The 16,468-nt window shown below is 42.4% G+C and overlaps 1 protein-coding gene across 2 annotated transcripts in view; it reads right to left on the bottom strand.

Moving 5' to 3' along the window:
• Parp8 (poly(ADP-ribose) polymerase family member 8) overlaps positions 1–16,468 on the bottom strand; it is a 174,632-nt gene that overhangs the window by 86,093 nt on the left and 72,071 nt on the right. For both annotated transcript variants that reach the window (XM_038322765.1, XM_038322764.1), the window contains exon 4: positions 2,418–2,455. In XM_038322765.1, the coding sequence (XP_038178693.1) occupies positions 2,418–2,455 (38 nt within the window). The remainder of the gene's footprint in view (positions 1–2,417; positions 2,456–16,468) is intronic.

Here is a 16,468-nt window from a genome sequence, read left to right as displayed (position 1 = left end):
GAGGACGTGATTCCTCAGCAGTGGCTAAGTAAAAACTCAGAAGGTTCAACAGTCCACATGGCAAATAAAAAAGATACTTTCTTTGACAAGTAGAAACGTGCTACTTTTGACACAAAGCTGCCAACTTTTTCTATTATTGAAAATCATTCCAGAAACGTAGGGGGAGGCAATGTTTATTAGAAGGAAAAACAAACACATAATTTTATGCAATAGTGTCAGTCTGGAAAAGCAAAACATAGTAAATAACAAACCTCAAGTTAATCTGGATTCAAATTTAATAAAAGGGAAAGTACTATCACACTAATGGTTGGTTACTCTGAGGCCCCAGAAAAGCAGGTACAGCACTTCCTCAGAGGCGACAGTTGCCAGAGGTGAGATGTAAATTGTCACCAAGTGCCATGTCCATACAGAACATCCTTTGATTTTGTCAGCACATTTTCTTTAAGGGTGAATATAGTTTTTTTTTTAGTTGGGGGCTTCATCCCAGCTCCTGGCATCCATTTTGGAATGTTGGGCGGAAAACTCCCTTTCAAGCCACCTCTCCTGGGAGTTGCCTCAATCCAAACTCCACCTCCAAGAAAGCCCACCAAACAGTGACCCCTCCCCAGGGAGACTCAAGAAAGCCCACCAAACAGTGACCTGGTCAAGACCACTCCCACAGGCTATTTAAACTGTCCCCCAGAAAACAAAAACGTGGTCTCCAGTTTTCTGTGGTCTTTTGGTTCTCTGTTCCCTTCTCCGTGTTTTTCCCGGGGGCCACCCAGGAGTGCTGGCATCTATTAAACCTGAGTTTCTTCTCATTTGGTTTAATTTGGTCTAATTTGGATTATTGCTTCATCACAGAGGCTTAGTCGTCGGTAGAGAGGTTTGTGAGTCCGAGAAATACTTAGCAAAGATTGCCACTTTTTTTTCCTGTCACCCACAACAGCATTCGGGATTAGATTCAACTGTACAGCTGGAAGCAATTGGTACCTGTATTCCGTGCAGTGTATTTGACGGACCAGATACATCAGCCAATTCAAACCTCAGCCTCAGCATTAAACCAGAATATGCAAAGCTGTTTCTCCCTCAGCAAAATAACCCCTATTCTAATCAAGTAAATCGAATATGTATTTAAATTCTATTATCTTAGGGAAATAAAACTATGTTGGAAATTTACTATAAACTCACCCCAAGATGAGAATTTTGTAAATAAAACACAAAATTTGTATTGAAATTAAGAAATTTCAAATTTTAGGGGCTGAGTGGTAATGAGCACTGGTTGCTCCTCCAGAGGACCCGGGTTTAATATCCAGCATCTGCATGGCTACCCAAAACCATCTAAAACTCAGTCCCAAGGAAAATGACGCCTCTTCCAGAGTATGTGGACACTGAAGTCTCATGATGCTCAGAAATGGATGCAGATAAAACAACCATACACATACATTTAGTTCCTTTCCATTTTGACAGATTAGGGATTTAACTCAGTGGCAGCGCACTGGTCTAGCATTAACAAGACTGTGTTCAATCCCAAAACTGAAAAAAAAGTAAAAAATATATATTTTTAGGGCTTGGAAAGATGACCCAATGGCGAAGAGCACTGGTTCTAGGTCGAGAGAGCTTTCATTCGATCCCCAGCACACAGCCATCTGTAACATTAGTTTCAGGGGTTCTAACAAGCACACACATGGTGAGCATACCTGCATGCAGGCAAAATACCCATACACATAAAGTAAATAGATATATTTTATACAGAACCAAGCTCTATTTCCAAGCACCACTCCAATGAATTGGGAGGATAAATACATAAATACTACCTCTTCGCCACCAGAGGGAGCTAAGCATTGGGGCCACTTGGTTTACAACCCTACACCACTACAAGTAATAAGAGATTCTCTAAACTGGTCTAGCTGCGCTTTCATACAGAAAACATACCTAAGTTATTTACTTAGTAATTTCTCTGCGGGTGTGCACATATGTGCACGTGAGTATTGTTTGTTTGTTTGTTTGTTTGTTTGTTTATTGCAAGAGGGTTTCTCTGTAGCCTTGGCTGTTCTGGAACTCACTCTATAGACCAAACTGGCCTTGAACTCAGACATCCACCTGCCTCTACCTCCCAAGTGTTGGAATCAAAGATGTGTGCCACCGCATCCAGCTCGTGTGAGTTTACTTTTAAAATTAAGCACTTCATAATTTGTCAGGAAGATATTGCCACACATTTCTTTAGAGCTTAATTGTTTTTGTGTCCGTTTGCAGTGAGAAATGAATTTGATTTTTGAGCAGAATTCCGAGAATCTCACGATAAAGAGGATTCTTCCTCTGTCTTTATGCCTCCTCTGACAGAGTGGCACAGTTCCATGCGTGCACACATATCTCAGATCTCCAGAAGATGAAGACAGTCAGAGGTGCTTAATAAAAACTTTAAAGAAAAGCCTTACCTGGATAATCTTCTGAGACATGGACTGAGTAGGACACACTGTAAAGACACAAAAAGAGAAACGGCTTAAGTTTCTATGGAGAGACTCATGCTTTTGCACAAGAAAAATCCAACCCACCATTGCCCATCTATTTGTTTAAATGTAAGCACACGGCACACGCAGACCAGAAGGCTTATTTTAAAGTGGCAAATGAATGCAAGGCTGTGAATCTGGACTTCAGCAGGTCTTCTGGAGCCTTCCTAAAATAATCACTTTCCCAGCTGATACTTTGCCCTCAGCTTATCGGCAGGTCTTTTCATTTCAGCAATACACAAAGGCTCATCACAATTGTTCAGATTGCCCAAAGCCTTCTGGCCATGTTAGAGAGGATGCTCTATTGCTCGGACAGTACTCAAGGATTTAAATTGCATGTGTATGTGGCTGGGAATGGGACTTGGGACCTTGTACACAGCAGATACTCTGTCACTCAGCTGTCCTCCCAAGCCCAACATCTATTTTCAATATTGCTTTTCCACAAGTGGTTTTGAAGAAACGTCATTTTACTTAAAATTAATGAATGATGGATGCATATAACTAAGCGATTTCTCTTAATTCAGCCTTTAAAACTATTAGATATAACAAAAAAAGGTTCTCAGTTCTGAGAACTGCATTTCTTCAGAAAAAATGTTTTGATGGAATGTCAACAATTTTTCAAATCCTTTCTCAGGGACCCTGATGCTTCTACAAACCTATTTCAGATGATAGGAATTTAGATAACCTACTTGTTCATTTTTCTATCTCTGTCAACAAGACTGAACATCTCCGGAGATTTAAGCTCCGAGACCACTGATATCTATAGCATGATCAACTGTTTTAGCGTATGATAAACAAGACTCATACATTAGTTGTTTGAAGGGGTTACTGACATAGTACAGAAATTGTATGTCACTGTTCATAAAAGACATTTGCTGTTTCATTACTAAGTCAAGAAACAAACATGTTAAGGTGAAATCATATTTAAGCAGAACAATCAAAGGAGATAACGTGGATGGCTAATTCAGAGATGTACAACACCAAGCAATAAACATGGTAGAAAAGAACTTGGGCAGTATAAAGTTCAATCATTTATTTTTGAACTTGGAAATAATAATGATTCACCTAAGACTGTAAAGAATGTACAAAGATTCATATAGCCTCCATGACATTTACCCTACTGCTTACAACTTACATACACATAGCAGAACACAAAAAATAAGAAATAGAAGTTAAGGCATATGCGGTTCTATGTCATTTTGTCATGCATGAAACACATATGTACCACATACTCAAGACCCAGAACTATTCATTCATGTTGTCTCATCAGGGTGACACTTGTCACCCCTCCATCTTAATGTTCCCGGCTCCATACGCCACCAATACAACCAAGGGAAAACCAGTTTTCCAGTGGGTATCCAGTTCTGTCATTCTGTCATCTCAGGAGTGTGATATAACTCTCTCTCTCTCTCTCTCTCTCTCTCTCTCTCTCTCTCTCTCTCTCTCTCTCTCTCTCTGTCTCTCTCTCTCTCTCTGTGTGTGTGTGTGTGTGTGTGTGTGTTCAAGTGAACAAAACTATACAGTAAGGATCACAGTGGTGACTTGGGAAGGCAAAACTATTACCTCAAAAAAATTATTCTAGTCGTAGGCGATATTTAGGATGGAAACGGGGAAAAAGCAACATAGGACCGTATCATAGCAGTAAATTGAGAGCAACTCTTAGGGGGGTGTATTGTGCAGGACGAGAATGAGAAGACCCAAGCAAGTAGCTGATGCTGAACCCCACCCAAAACTCCAGCTTTGGGAATCAAATGCCAACAAGGCAAAATATCCACGTCACCAGTACCTCAACCTTGAGAGGGGAATTAAACCCTATAACTTAATGTGAATTTACTCTCTCATGATTCATTTGCTTATACAATGGGAAAATTATACATAGCAATAAAATTCTTGTTGATCAGCCCACCCTTTCTTATCCGGCAGTTCCTTATGACAGAAGCCAGGCACCTGGCCAAAGATTCTATATACCATTCCAAGTTGAATCGATTTACAACATGCTACGTTCTCAGACAACAGTATCCAGCCTCCTTTTTCACTCAAATCAATGTCTAAACGTCAAATGAAGCCTTAACCTGTCCCTTTGTCTTATCCAGTCAGGGAGTCTGCTCCAGACCAGCAAAAGTCTTGGAGTTAATTTGGAGACTTACTAGCTGGGTAACAGTGAAAAAGTCACACACGCAGTCAGCTTCGGCCTCTTTCTAGAAAAAGCCGAGAATCCACATCTATGCCCTCCAGGTCTTGTGTGATGGTTTGGTGGAAAGCCCCCGCGACACCACCGGTCACAAAGCAATCTTAGCCAAACTCCAGCTTTTTGTTTGTTTGTTTGTTTGTTTGTTTTGTTTTGTTTTATTGAGACAGGATCTCAGGAAACTCAAGCTAGTCTGAAGATGACCATGTAACCCAGTCAGACTTTTGACACTGACCCCTGTCCTTGCCTCCATCTCCAGAATGCTAGGATTACATGTGCTCATCACCACATTGAGCCTCAAGCACTACAATTAACAGGAATTTCGCACGAATAAATGTGCTCTGGAGAACTCAGCTGCATTGGTAAAAAGATAGTCGATACTTCACATTCATCCGAACTCAACGCTAACTCTGTCAATTTTCCTTTATGGAGCCCCATGGTCATGACCATACCTAATGTTTCTAGAATCAAACAGAAAACAAGAGCCCTACAAAATGATTCATTGACTCCCTGACCTAAAGCGTGTTTTGGGGGTGAGCAGCAGAGGAAAATCACCAGGCCTGTAAAATCTTAATCAGTCTCACTCTGAGGCTTGCAGAACACGAAGAGATGCAATCCAGTACAAGCAGACTTGGATGATTAAGCTCAAGGCTCTAAATGGGTAGGGTCAAAAAGGGTGGCGGGGGCGGGGTGGGCAGAGAGCAAAGCTGAAGTAGCTTTCGGAGGAGGGTTGGGATGTGCTGCACATAATAAACACTACACGGCAGGCCAGTGACATACCGGAGAACTGAGAATCATAGAAGGGGCACGAGAAAAGCCTGAAGCTGTAGATCCTGTTCAGGAAGGAATGCCCTCACAATCCTGGATGATGCTGTGTTGTGAGTATATTAACGAGCTTTAGAGAGAATGTCAGGTAAGTTGATATGTGTTTTGTATATTCTATATGTGGACCATGGCATGAGGTACTTCTGGTCACAAGTGTTGCTCTGGAATCCATGAAATATTTCTATTACCTGTGTGATTCCTCTAATATGATTTGGTCCTAGGAAAGACATCTCCCGACTACAGACCCAGAAGGCCATCCTAGAGGAGCCATGCGGCATGCAGCCTGTGCTAGGATACAGTTGGGCTTTACGGCTGTCATTGGAATCATTCACAGGGCCATTTACGCATTTAAACTCGTCCTTTGTACCTTATACCCTTTTCCTCCCGAGCCACGTAATAGAGTGCCAGACGAAACAAATTTGTTCCTCATTCCCAGGTTCTCAACTTTAAGAAAACTATTTGAGAATGGTGGGAAGATGACAGAAGGTGGCGGGCAAATTCAAAGCCAGGCAGGAATACATAGAAAGACACTGTCTCAACATAAGAATAATTATAATAGTTTTTAAATGTAAAAGGATAGTAGGGAGGTGTGAGGATTTGAATGAGCAATGTCCCCTGAAGTCTCAGGCATCTCAATACTTGTATCCAATTAATGGCACTGGGAAAATTTGAGAGATGTATCCTTGTTGAAGGAAGTAGACCACTGACGGTGGACTTTGAATGTTAAAAGACCCAAATCAATTCAAGCTCTGTCTCTCTCTGTCTCTCTGTCTCTCTCTGTCTCTATCTCTCTCTCTGTCTCTCTCTCTCTCTCTCTGTCTCTCTCTCTCTCTCTCTCTCTCTCTCTCTCTCTCTCTCTCTCTCTCTCTCTCTCTCTCTCTCTCTCTCTCTCTCTCTCTCTCTCCTTTATGCTTACAGTTCAAGATATGAGCTGTCTGCTAGCTGCTATAGCCACCATGACTGCCACTTGTTTGTGTGCCTCCTTGCCATGATGAACTTTGATCCTTCTGGAACCATAAGTCAAATAAAACCTTTCTTTTATAAGCTGTCTTGGTCACAGTGTTTTATCACAGCAATGAAAAAGTAACTAATACATGGGATAATGGAAGACAGTGTCTTAAAATAGAAGGGGGAATTCAGACTAAAAATAAATGAATTTTAGACTCAGAAGACACTTCCGAAGAATTCAATACCTATATTTTATAATAGACCCCAAAGCACTGTGGCCAGCTGTGAAGCAAAACTCCCGGGTCCTGAGCTCCTTTCATTTTCCCATAACACCCAAGATTTTGACAGAACAAACGAAATCCGGTGTTGTTCCATGCGATGCCTCTTTTGCTTTACTCTCTAAATTTTAAAACACGTTTCCTAAGGGCAGCACCTTTAAATGCCTAGGCTTCCCTAGTTGAATTAGACTTTTAGAATTCACACAAGGAAAAGCAAAATACAGAAACTAATGTAGGCCCTGAGGTTCTTTGCTCACCTTCAAGTGAGACACTGAAAATTCCTTACAGAAAACCGCCCTCGTTGCCGCTATGCAGCTGGGAGCTTCTGCCCCTCTGGAGCTGCGGAGTGAAAAGAAATTGTCCTAGGGTCCACCCTCTGGCTCATCTCTCACGCCTTTGGGGCCATTAGGAGCGCAGTTCGCTAGTTTGATCCCCTTCAAGACCCACAACATTCACCTTTGTGCTCACTACCAGGTTTCATTTCCCAAAAAGTCTTTTCTAATTATCTGGGTCAACTTGCTAGTGTTCCCTCATTCTTCACCAATTATTAGCTGCAATCTCCAAGTAACTTCGGGATTGGAGGGTTCTAGTGCCCTTTCCCACTTCCTTAAATTCCTTCCTTCACCCCCATCAATACTGACAACGTTAAGCTCCATAGAGTTCCAAGGCTGCATTCGCTCACCTTCCTTCCTAAACCCTGGATCTGGACCCAGGGTAGAATCTGCATCTCTTGTAAAACTTGCAGCCTTTGTGTTATACTCATTAGCCCCGACTCTCTCGATCTTAAATGTTTTCACTCCTTAGACCTTCACAGGTGCCTCCCGACATCAGTCCCTCCTCTTCCTGCATCTAGATAAATGCTCTCTCTACAGATATCAGTCCCTCTTCTTCCTGTTTCTAGAGAAATGCTCTCTCTACAGACATCGGTCCCTCCTCTTCCTGGATCTAGAGAAATGATCTCTCTACAGCACCTTCACCTTCTTCGCTGGGAAGCCCCAACCTTGCCCCTGGAGACTCTGAAGGCTCAAAATGGCAGATGCAGTCACGCTTGGCACTGCCCTCTAGATCTCTGAAAGATGCTCAGAAGACAGTGATGCTAAGGGTTCTAGGCCCACAAGGACACACAGGGTCCTCAGCACCAGCTATTAAAGACGCAGAACCTAAAGCTCAGATTCCTCTTGTTTTTCTTTTCTTTTATAAATCCTGACAGCTTTCCAAAACCTAATAACAGCTTGTCCTCTGGCTATCAAATCCTTTTATTACACAATAAGTTAAAGGAGATTACCATTTGGCTCTTCTCTCGGGCACTGAACTATTTCTCCCGCCAGCCACCTGCATATAGACTTACAGTACTGTCTTTCCTGGATCCACACAAAAGAAGAGAAACATATGTCCTTTCTACTAAGTCTAACGTACCAGTCTGCTGTACAGATTCCAAAATCCCACACTCCATTTAGGACTTTTGTTCTATTAGTCTCACAGTTCTACAGTTTATAATATCTATGCCATTACTGAAACAGGAAAGTTTCACTACACAGATATGAAGGAAAACATTATAGAGAAAGTGGAAAGTAGTCTACAACCTATGGGCATAGGAGACCACTTCTTACGTATAACCCCAGTAGCACAGACAATAAGGGCAACATTGAATAAATGGGACCTCCTAAAACTGAGAAGCTTCTGTAAAACAAAGGATACTGTCATTAAGACAAAAAGGCAACCTACTGACTGGGAGAAGATCTTTACCAACCACGCAACAGACAAAGGTTTGATCTCCAAAATATATAAAGAACTCAAGAAACTAGACTTTAAAATGCTAGTTAATCCAATTAAAAAATGGGGTGCTGAACTGAATAGAGAATTCTCAACAGAAGAAGTTCAAATGGCCAAAAGACACTTAAGGTCGTGCTCAACCTCCTTAGCCATCAGGGAAATGCAAATCAAAACAACTTTGAGATACCATCTTACACCTGTCAGAATGGCTAAAATCAAAAACACCAATGACAGACTTTGCTGGAGAGGTTGTAGAGTAAGGGGAACACTTATCCATTGCTGGTGGGAATGCAAACTTGTGCAACCACTTTGGAAATCAGTGTGGCGGTTTCTCAGGAAATTTGGGATCCACATACAATATAATACTTAGGAGAGTTGGTACTTTGCACGTAAAATTTCATCATCAGTGTGCATGAGTATATATGTACCACAGCATGAGTATAGGGTTCAGAGAACAGCATGGTGCCAACTCTCCTAAGTATTATATTGTATATGCATGATTATTATACTAGACAACTTAAAGAGTACTGGAATAGAGTTTTTTTTTTCCAAGGCAAGTAACCCAGGCCCTAAACTCTGTGTATCCTTAAGGATGACCTTGAACTTCTGATCTTTCAGCCTCTGCCTCCCACAGGCTGAGATGACAAATATAGGCCCACATTCAGTTTTTTGTGGTATTAAGGATTGAACTCGGAGCATACTAGGTAAACATTCTGCCAAGTGAATTACATCATCACCCCAAGAATAGCTTTAATCTGTAATCCCAGAATTTGAGAGGTGGAGACCAGAGGATCTGAGGTTCAAATTACCCTCAGAAAAATGATGAATTTCAGGCCAGCCTAGGCTACGAGACCCTATCTCAAAACAAAACAAGAACTTTAGAAACTAACAGCAAAAGGTATTTCTGATACAGTAAGGGAAACCCATTTGGTCTGATGAGACATGTTTCCTTTCATATTAATAATACATACCAACTGCAAACATATAACAATGCTGTTTGAAAAGAATCGATCCCTCTTTTACTCCGCAGAATTCTGAATAAAATTAGTCTTCCCATATATCTGAACTATTTCAATCAGTATAGCTACGCCGTGCACTGAGACGCTGTGCGAGTGTTGTTTGTACACCCCATTTACACACTGCAGTCACGCTGGAAGACAGGGATTGTCCCATGGCAGGGGTAGCTGCGGGGATGCCACTGATGCCTCTTCTCCCCCACAAGAAGCAGGACCCTTGACTTCACCAAGAAAGGAGTTCAGGATGCGTCCTTGTGAAGCAGAACTGGAGGTTCCGAGAAGGGGTTTAACTTGAGTTTTGCGTGGGGTTACAAAAAGAAGAGTGTTTGGGGGATGAGGCACCCAGGGCGCAAGTGTGGGCTTCTCAAAGGAGAACTGTATTTTATCGCCTTTATTTACAAGAACCAAAAAGGTGGTATGTCTGGGTTTTAATGTTATCTTTAGAGAGCTGTTATGGAATCAAAAGATCTCGAGGGGTTTCTGAGATGCACCGAGTGAGATGACCGGAAACACCCTTTTCCCCAGGAGTTCTATGCAGAGTAAAGATACCTTCACTGTGGAACAATCTTTTTGTACACTATGAGTATGTATTACTCTCATTGGAGAATAAAGAGCTGACTGATCTATAGTTAGGAAGGTGGTTAGGTGGAAAACACAGACTAAGCATGCTGGGAAGAAGAGGGGCTACACAATAAAGTTCTTATGTAAACCATTCCTTTTGATAATGTAAAAGGATTGTCAGTTCTCTGAAACAGAAGGGGCAGTAGGAAAAACCGCCAGTGCCAGGTGAGAACATTTGACAGGGAACTGTTTCAATACCACTTAGCATGCTGCCCCAGCCCACTAATGGCGGCCCTGAACAAACACCTGGCTAGCCCCTGAGCAAATGCCTGCCCGGCTGTTCCTCAGCATCCAGACCAGGGACACGCATTCTCACTATAGAAAATACAGCCACCTAGGTAAATTATCAGCCCCTGCAAACGACTGGAGATGCTGAGCCAACATTAAGGTAGTCAATTATTTATGTTCCCATTTCCAGAACATTTTGATAATTTTTCAACCTATTATGCTTTGAACAGATGAAATAGCCCTGACCAAAGGTTAAAAAGAAAACTGCTATTTCTGTTTGTGTTTAAAGCCAGGGCCTAGTCGGTGGCTTCTGTACCTCAGTTCTGCACCACAGGTCAGTACTTAGACTTCTAAGTAAGCATCTTCTGGGCAGGCTTGAACTTGCAAGAGCCTTCTCCCTCAGAATGGTGACGCTACTGGAATTAAACTTATTGCTTTTGTGAGGGCAGTCAGTTTCTCCTTTACCACGGCTGCCATCACAGGGAAGGGTCGCCAGGTGTGTGAATGGAGACGAAACAGACACAAAGCCCTAGGAGCTCTCTGGTTAATGGTTCAGTCTCTGGGAGCCCTGATGAGCCCAGGTTGCATAATTCTGTGGGTTTCCTTGTGGTGTCCTTGGTCCCTCTGGCTCCTACAACCCTTCCTCCCTGTCTCCCAGAGGATTTCCCAAGGTCGAGTCTTTGCTTCTGTTTCTACCATTTCCTGGGTGAAGTCTCTGATGACAACTGGGCAGGGCAATGATCTATGGGAATAACAGAACACCGTTGGGAATCATGTCGTCAGCCATTTTGTCTTTTCTGCCAGCCATGTTTGGTTCTCTCCTAGGTCTCTGGGCTGTCCAGCCTCTGGGTCCTGACCCTCCAGACTGTGTCAAGGGTGGGCTCCCTCTCATAGTATGGGTCTCAAACTGGACCAGTCATTTGTCGGCCACTCTCATGATTTCCTTTGTCCCAGCATATTGCGTAGGCAGGGCAAATTCTAGGTCAGAGGTTGTGTGGTTGGGTTCGGGTCCCAAATCCTCCACTGAAAATTTGTCTGGTTACAGAAGATGGGTGGTTCAGGTTCGGTATTACCCATCGCTAAGAGTCTTAGCTGGGGTCACCCTCATAGATTTCTGGGAGTTTTCATTGCACTAGGTTTCTAGATCATCCCGGAAGTGCACCACCAACTAGAGAGCTTGCATGGGAATGACCTAGGCCCTCTGTACATATATTACACTTGTGTAAGCTTGGTCTTCTTGTAGGACCCCTAACAGAGGGAACAGGTAACTCTGCTACCTGCTTTTGGGACCCTTTCCACCTACTGGGTTGCCTCATCCAGCCTTAATAGAAGAGGAGGTATCTAGTCTTCTTGATATATATACCATGGCTGGCTGATATACATGGGAGGCCTGCCCTTTTCTAAACAGAAAAGAGAAGTAGATTGAGGGGGAAGAGGGAAGGTTGAGAATAGGGACTAGGAGGAGAGGAGGGAGGCAGGGGAGCTGTGATCGGGTTGGGGATAAATTAATTTATTTCTTAAAATTAACAAAAGAAAGACACAAATGTAATTTCATCAAGATAAATCTATCTCAGCTGGGTGTGGTGGTTTACCCCTTTAACCACAGCACTCGGAAGGCAGAGGCCTGGGCTACATAATGAAAGCCTGGACAGTCAGAGCTCGAGACCTTGCCTGGGAAAATAAAACAACAACAAAAAACACAAAAACCATACAAAGACAGATCTCTTCTGTATAGTGTGTGTGTGTGTGTGTGTGTGTGTGTGTGTATACACAACACACACAGAGAGAGAATATAGTTTTAAGATGCACGTAAGATTCCTGTAATAAAAATTCACTCGTATTTACAAGTCTTTACCTTCACTGTTTTCCACCTGAAATTACAAGCGGATGGGAAAGCACAGAGGTGCTGCACACACAACACAGCAACACTTAAAGACCGAATATGGGAAAACAAGAATTCCATAGCTGACGTCAAGTGTTTGCATTGCGGGAAAAATGACTGAGAAAATACTATCAACACTCAAGAGAAATGAACATCACAGATAGTATTATACTGTCTTAGTTGGGGTTTCTATTGCTGGGAAGAGACACCATGACCACGGCAAGTCTTATAAAGGAAAACCTTTAGTTGGGGGGCTTACAGTTCCAGGGGTTTAGTCCATTATCATCATGACAGGACACGGCAGCATGCTGGCAGACGTGGTGCTGGAGAAGGGGCTGGGAGTAGAGAAGAAGCTACATCTTGATCCAACAGGCAACAGAAAGTCAACTGTCTCACTGGGTGTTGCTTGAGCAAAGGAGACCTCACTCAAAGCCCAACCCCACAGTGACACAGTTCCTCCAACAAGGCCATATCTCCTGATAGCACCACTCCCTTTGGGGACCATCTTCATTCAAACTACAATGTATATACCATTAGAGCAAATTCCTCTAAGAGTTAAGGCATATAAAGGGAGTTCTTGCCAAGTTCATTTCTTGTGGAAGAGCGAAACAATTCTAAAGAGCAATTAGGGCCTGTAGAACTCTGCCTACTAGTGCCACCCTTATTTGTCCCTCACCACTGCCCTGTGTTCTGTTTGTCCCAGACAAATAAACAAAACAAAGTGGGGAGCTGGGAAGATGGCTTAGCAGTTAACGTTATGTACTGCAGACTACAGACCCAGGCTTGGATCCAGGCCATAATCGTCTGTGACTCTAGTTCCAGATATCCAATGCCCCCTTTGGCTTCTACAGGTACCGGAAATGCATGCCATAAACATGCCTATGTGCAGACAAAACATTTATATACAGAAAAATAAATACACATAAAAACATTCCACTCAAGTAGTTAGAATTTTTAATTTATTGTTGCTGGCTGTACATAATCAGGAGCAGGGGGAGGAGGCTGTACACATCCCGAGGCATGCAAGTGAGAGCCAAGGACAACTGTGTGAAGCCCGTTCTCTCCTTCCACCACTATGTGGGTTCCAGGGATCAAGCTGAAATCATCAGTCAGGCTTTCTCAGCAAGAGCTGACCTGCTGAGCCATCTCTCCGTCTCAACTTGTGTTGGGTTTTTTGTTTATTTGTTTGTTGTTTCCCTAGGAAAGACCCAGCTCTTGAGGATGCCCTGTCCATGTCTGGAACTCTCTCTGCATTTTGTTTTCTTGACTTCCTTTTACCCCCTCAGATGCCAGCTCAAACGTGCCATTATGAGGAATACTTTCTGCTCTCCTCCCAGGCTGGTGGATCTCAGCCAGAGCAGTCACAGTTTGAAATTACACACCCATCTGCAGGACTCACTCCCACCTGCTTCCCCGTAAGTCTATGAGTGTAGAAGGCCCTGCTTCCTTCCAGGTGATTAATAATACTGATGCACACTGTTTTGTTTTTAAACAGCCAATTTTTGTTTGGTTTTTTGGTTTGTTTGTTTTACACTATCTATGTCCCATGCAAAAGTCAACAATATCTTTAAGTTAAAGAGTGCCATACACTTACCTCAGAGAGTACTACATTTGTGGAATTGATGTTAGTTTCTAACATACAAATCCTTTGATCCTTCCACACTAAATAAACTTAGCACAAATAATTTCACAGGTAATAATAACCATTTAACACTGGAAGAGAACACTATACATAAAGACAAAGCATGGGCTTTAGCATTAGGTGAGCTGGAGCTGCTCTCTGCACTCTCTAGCTAGACCTCCTGCTGCTTATTTAGACAGGGAGAGACTATCTACTGCTGAGTGTTGTCAAGGGGGTTGCATGAAGACCGTGTGCAGCATAAGGCTGCTGTGTGATGAGACACGATCGTGAAATGATTTCTCTACTTGCTGCCCACACTCAAAGATGAAGCAGACACAAAATTTAACAGCGACTGCTATCACAAGGTCTCCTCAAAATTATTCTCCTCCTTTCCCTCCCCTGATTGCCTTTAAATGGTGTAAGAGAAAAATCCCCTCCTGAGGAAAGAAAAAATTCCTCCTGAGAGGAAAGTCGACTGAACAAGCCAATGGGAATAACAGATCACAAGGGCTGATGATGCAGGCTCAGGGACCAAGGCCCAAGTGTGATCCCCAGAACATCATGGATCAGAATGTGGCAGCACTCTCTGGAGACAGGGACAGAAAGATCACAAGTTCAAGGCTCTACTACATAGTGGTTTGGACTCAGTCTGGGCTATATAACACTCTAACTGGAAAAAAATTAAAGAGAGAGAGAGACAGAGAGAGAGAGACAGAGAGAGAGAGACAGAGAGAGAGAGAGAGAGAGAGAGAGAGAGAGAGAGAGAGAGAGAGAGAGAGAACAGCAAGATGGCTCAGCAGATAAAAACTGCTTGCTGTTCAAACTTGACAAGTCAAGTTTAATCCCTTGAACCCATGCATGCAAAGGTAGAAGAAAAGACTAACTCCAGAAAGTTGTCCTCTGTATACACAAATTTTAAATTAAAAACTCAAAGAAAAAGCATATTAGACCTCTTTCCCATGACAGAATTTTCCAGGCATTTGTTCCATGCCTTGGCCTCAATGGTTGGTTCAGGGTGGCTCACCAAGAGTACAGCTCGAACTTTTAGAGAGTGCTTATGAAAGAATAACTCGCTCCTCCTGCATGGGAATGAGGAAGCCCTGTCTCGTCTGGTGACCTTAAGACACCCACGAGCAGGTTGATCTAAGGACACACTGGTTACATGAAAAGAAAATGTAGAAAAGTTCAAAGACAGACACAAATCCCTCCTCAAATCTCATTCTAACCCTTGATTACACGAACCCTGACTTTCCTTTTACTGTGTTGAGTCAGCATGAAATAGTTTCATTCAGTATAACTGAAAGGTTCTTAATTTTACAGATTTACTAAACACAGACATTCCAATTTACACTGAATACTAAGTTTACTCTATAGTTTTAATATTATGTGTTATGATTAATGAATTTGATATATGGAATATAACAGTGATTTGATTTAGAGACACAAGTACTATACTAAACTTTCATAGAATATATTTCTAATTCTGTAAATTCGAATTCTAAAAATTAGAATATATTTCTAATTTTGCAATTAGAAGTAATTGCAAAAAAATGTAAGTACGTAGGTTACCAGGAAAAAATGCAGAGGTACAAATGTCAACGTCTTCCAGACCTTCTGTTCTGTGTGTGTTGAGATGGCTTTGGAAAGCATGGCCTCCTTGCCACTTCCCTGGCTTCTTTTTGAACTTCACCCTTTGGGTAAGACATCAATCAGCTCAACAGGGGAGTGCCCCAAACTTTCAGACTCCAGGTCAGTTATCAGTTCATTACTAAAATCCATTATCCTTTTACTGGTGTTAAGATTTTGAAAAATAGTTTATTCTCACAAGAGAAAGGCAAAAATAAGAACAATTACACTGACAGATTTTCATCATGAAGTTAACTGATGAGTTTTCAATCAGTGAGTGAGAGTCATTCTTGAGTCAATTAACATGCAAAGCCTCAAAGCCATAAACAACTAAGGCAGGCGGCCTGTTTGGTTCTGGGAAGGGAGAGGCAAGTTCTCACAATGCCCTGACTATGTCAACAGTCTGGATATGCCTCTCTGGATACGCATAGCTGTGGAAAGTGGACCTGTAGCGTTCTCAGGGTAGAAGCAGAAAATACTCTGTTGATCTCAGAGCCAAGGAAACAAGGATGACCACAGATAGAATTCGCTGGTAAGGGACATCCAGTTGTGGCTACTGGTTATGCTGTTGCATGAGCATTGCTTTCTGAAGCAGAGCTGAGGAGGACCTAAGCTATTTCCAAAAAGTTTTGTGGGCACAGCCTTTGTACACTACTGTGAAACATTTTGAGGCAACATCTGATTCACGCTGATCACACCAGGATTCACGAACTCCTCGTGATGGTAACATGGTGAATATCACTGGCTCAGCCTTCCTTTTCTCTAAGAACATTATTGGTTATGTTGATTTTATAACTACGGCTATCCTTATAGGATCTGAGGATAATTTCCAATTAATTGGGAATGACAAGCAATTATTTAGAAAGAATGACTGAATCTCTTAAAGCCATGTCTTCAAACTTTCTAGCTACAGGTTCTCAGTCTGAGGAGGAAGGGGACAGGTCATGTGATGGGATGTCATGTGAGCTCCAAA

This window comes from Arvicola amphibius, chromosome 3, assembly GCF_903992535.2.
Source record: "Arvicola amphibius chromosome 3, mArvAmp1.2, whole genome shotgun sequence".
Taxonomy (NCBI): Eukaryota; Metazoa; Chordata; class Mammalia; order Rodentia; family Cricetidae; genus Arvicola; species Arvicola amphibius.
The sequence above is the reverse complement of the archived record's forward strand: the minus strand, read 5'-3'. Positions and strand labels throughout refer to the sequence as shown.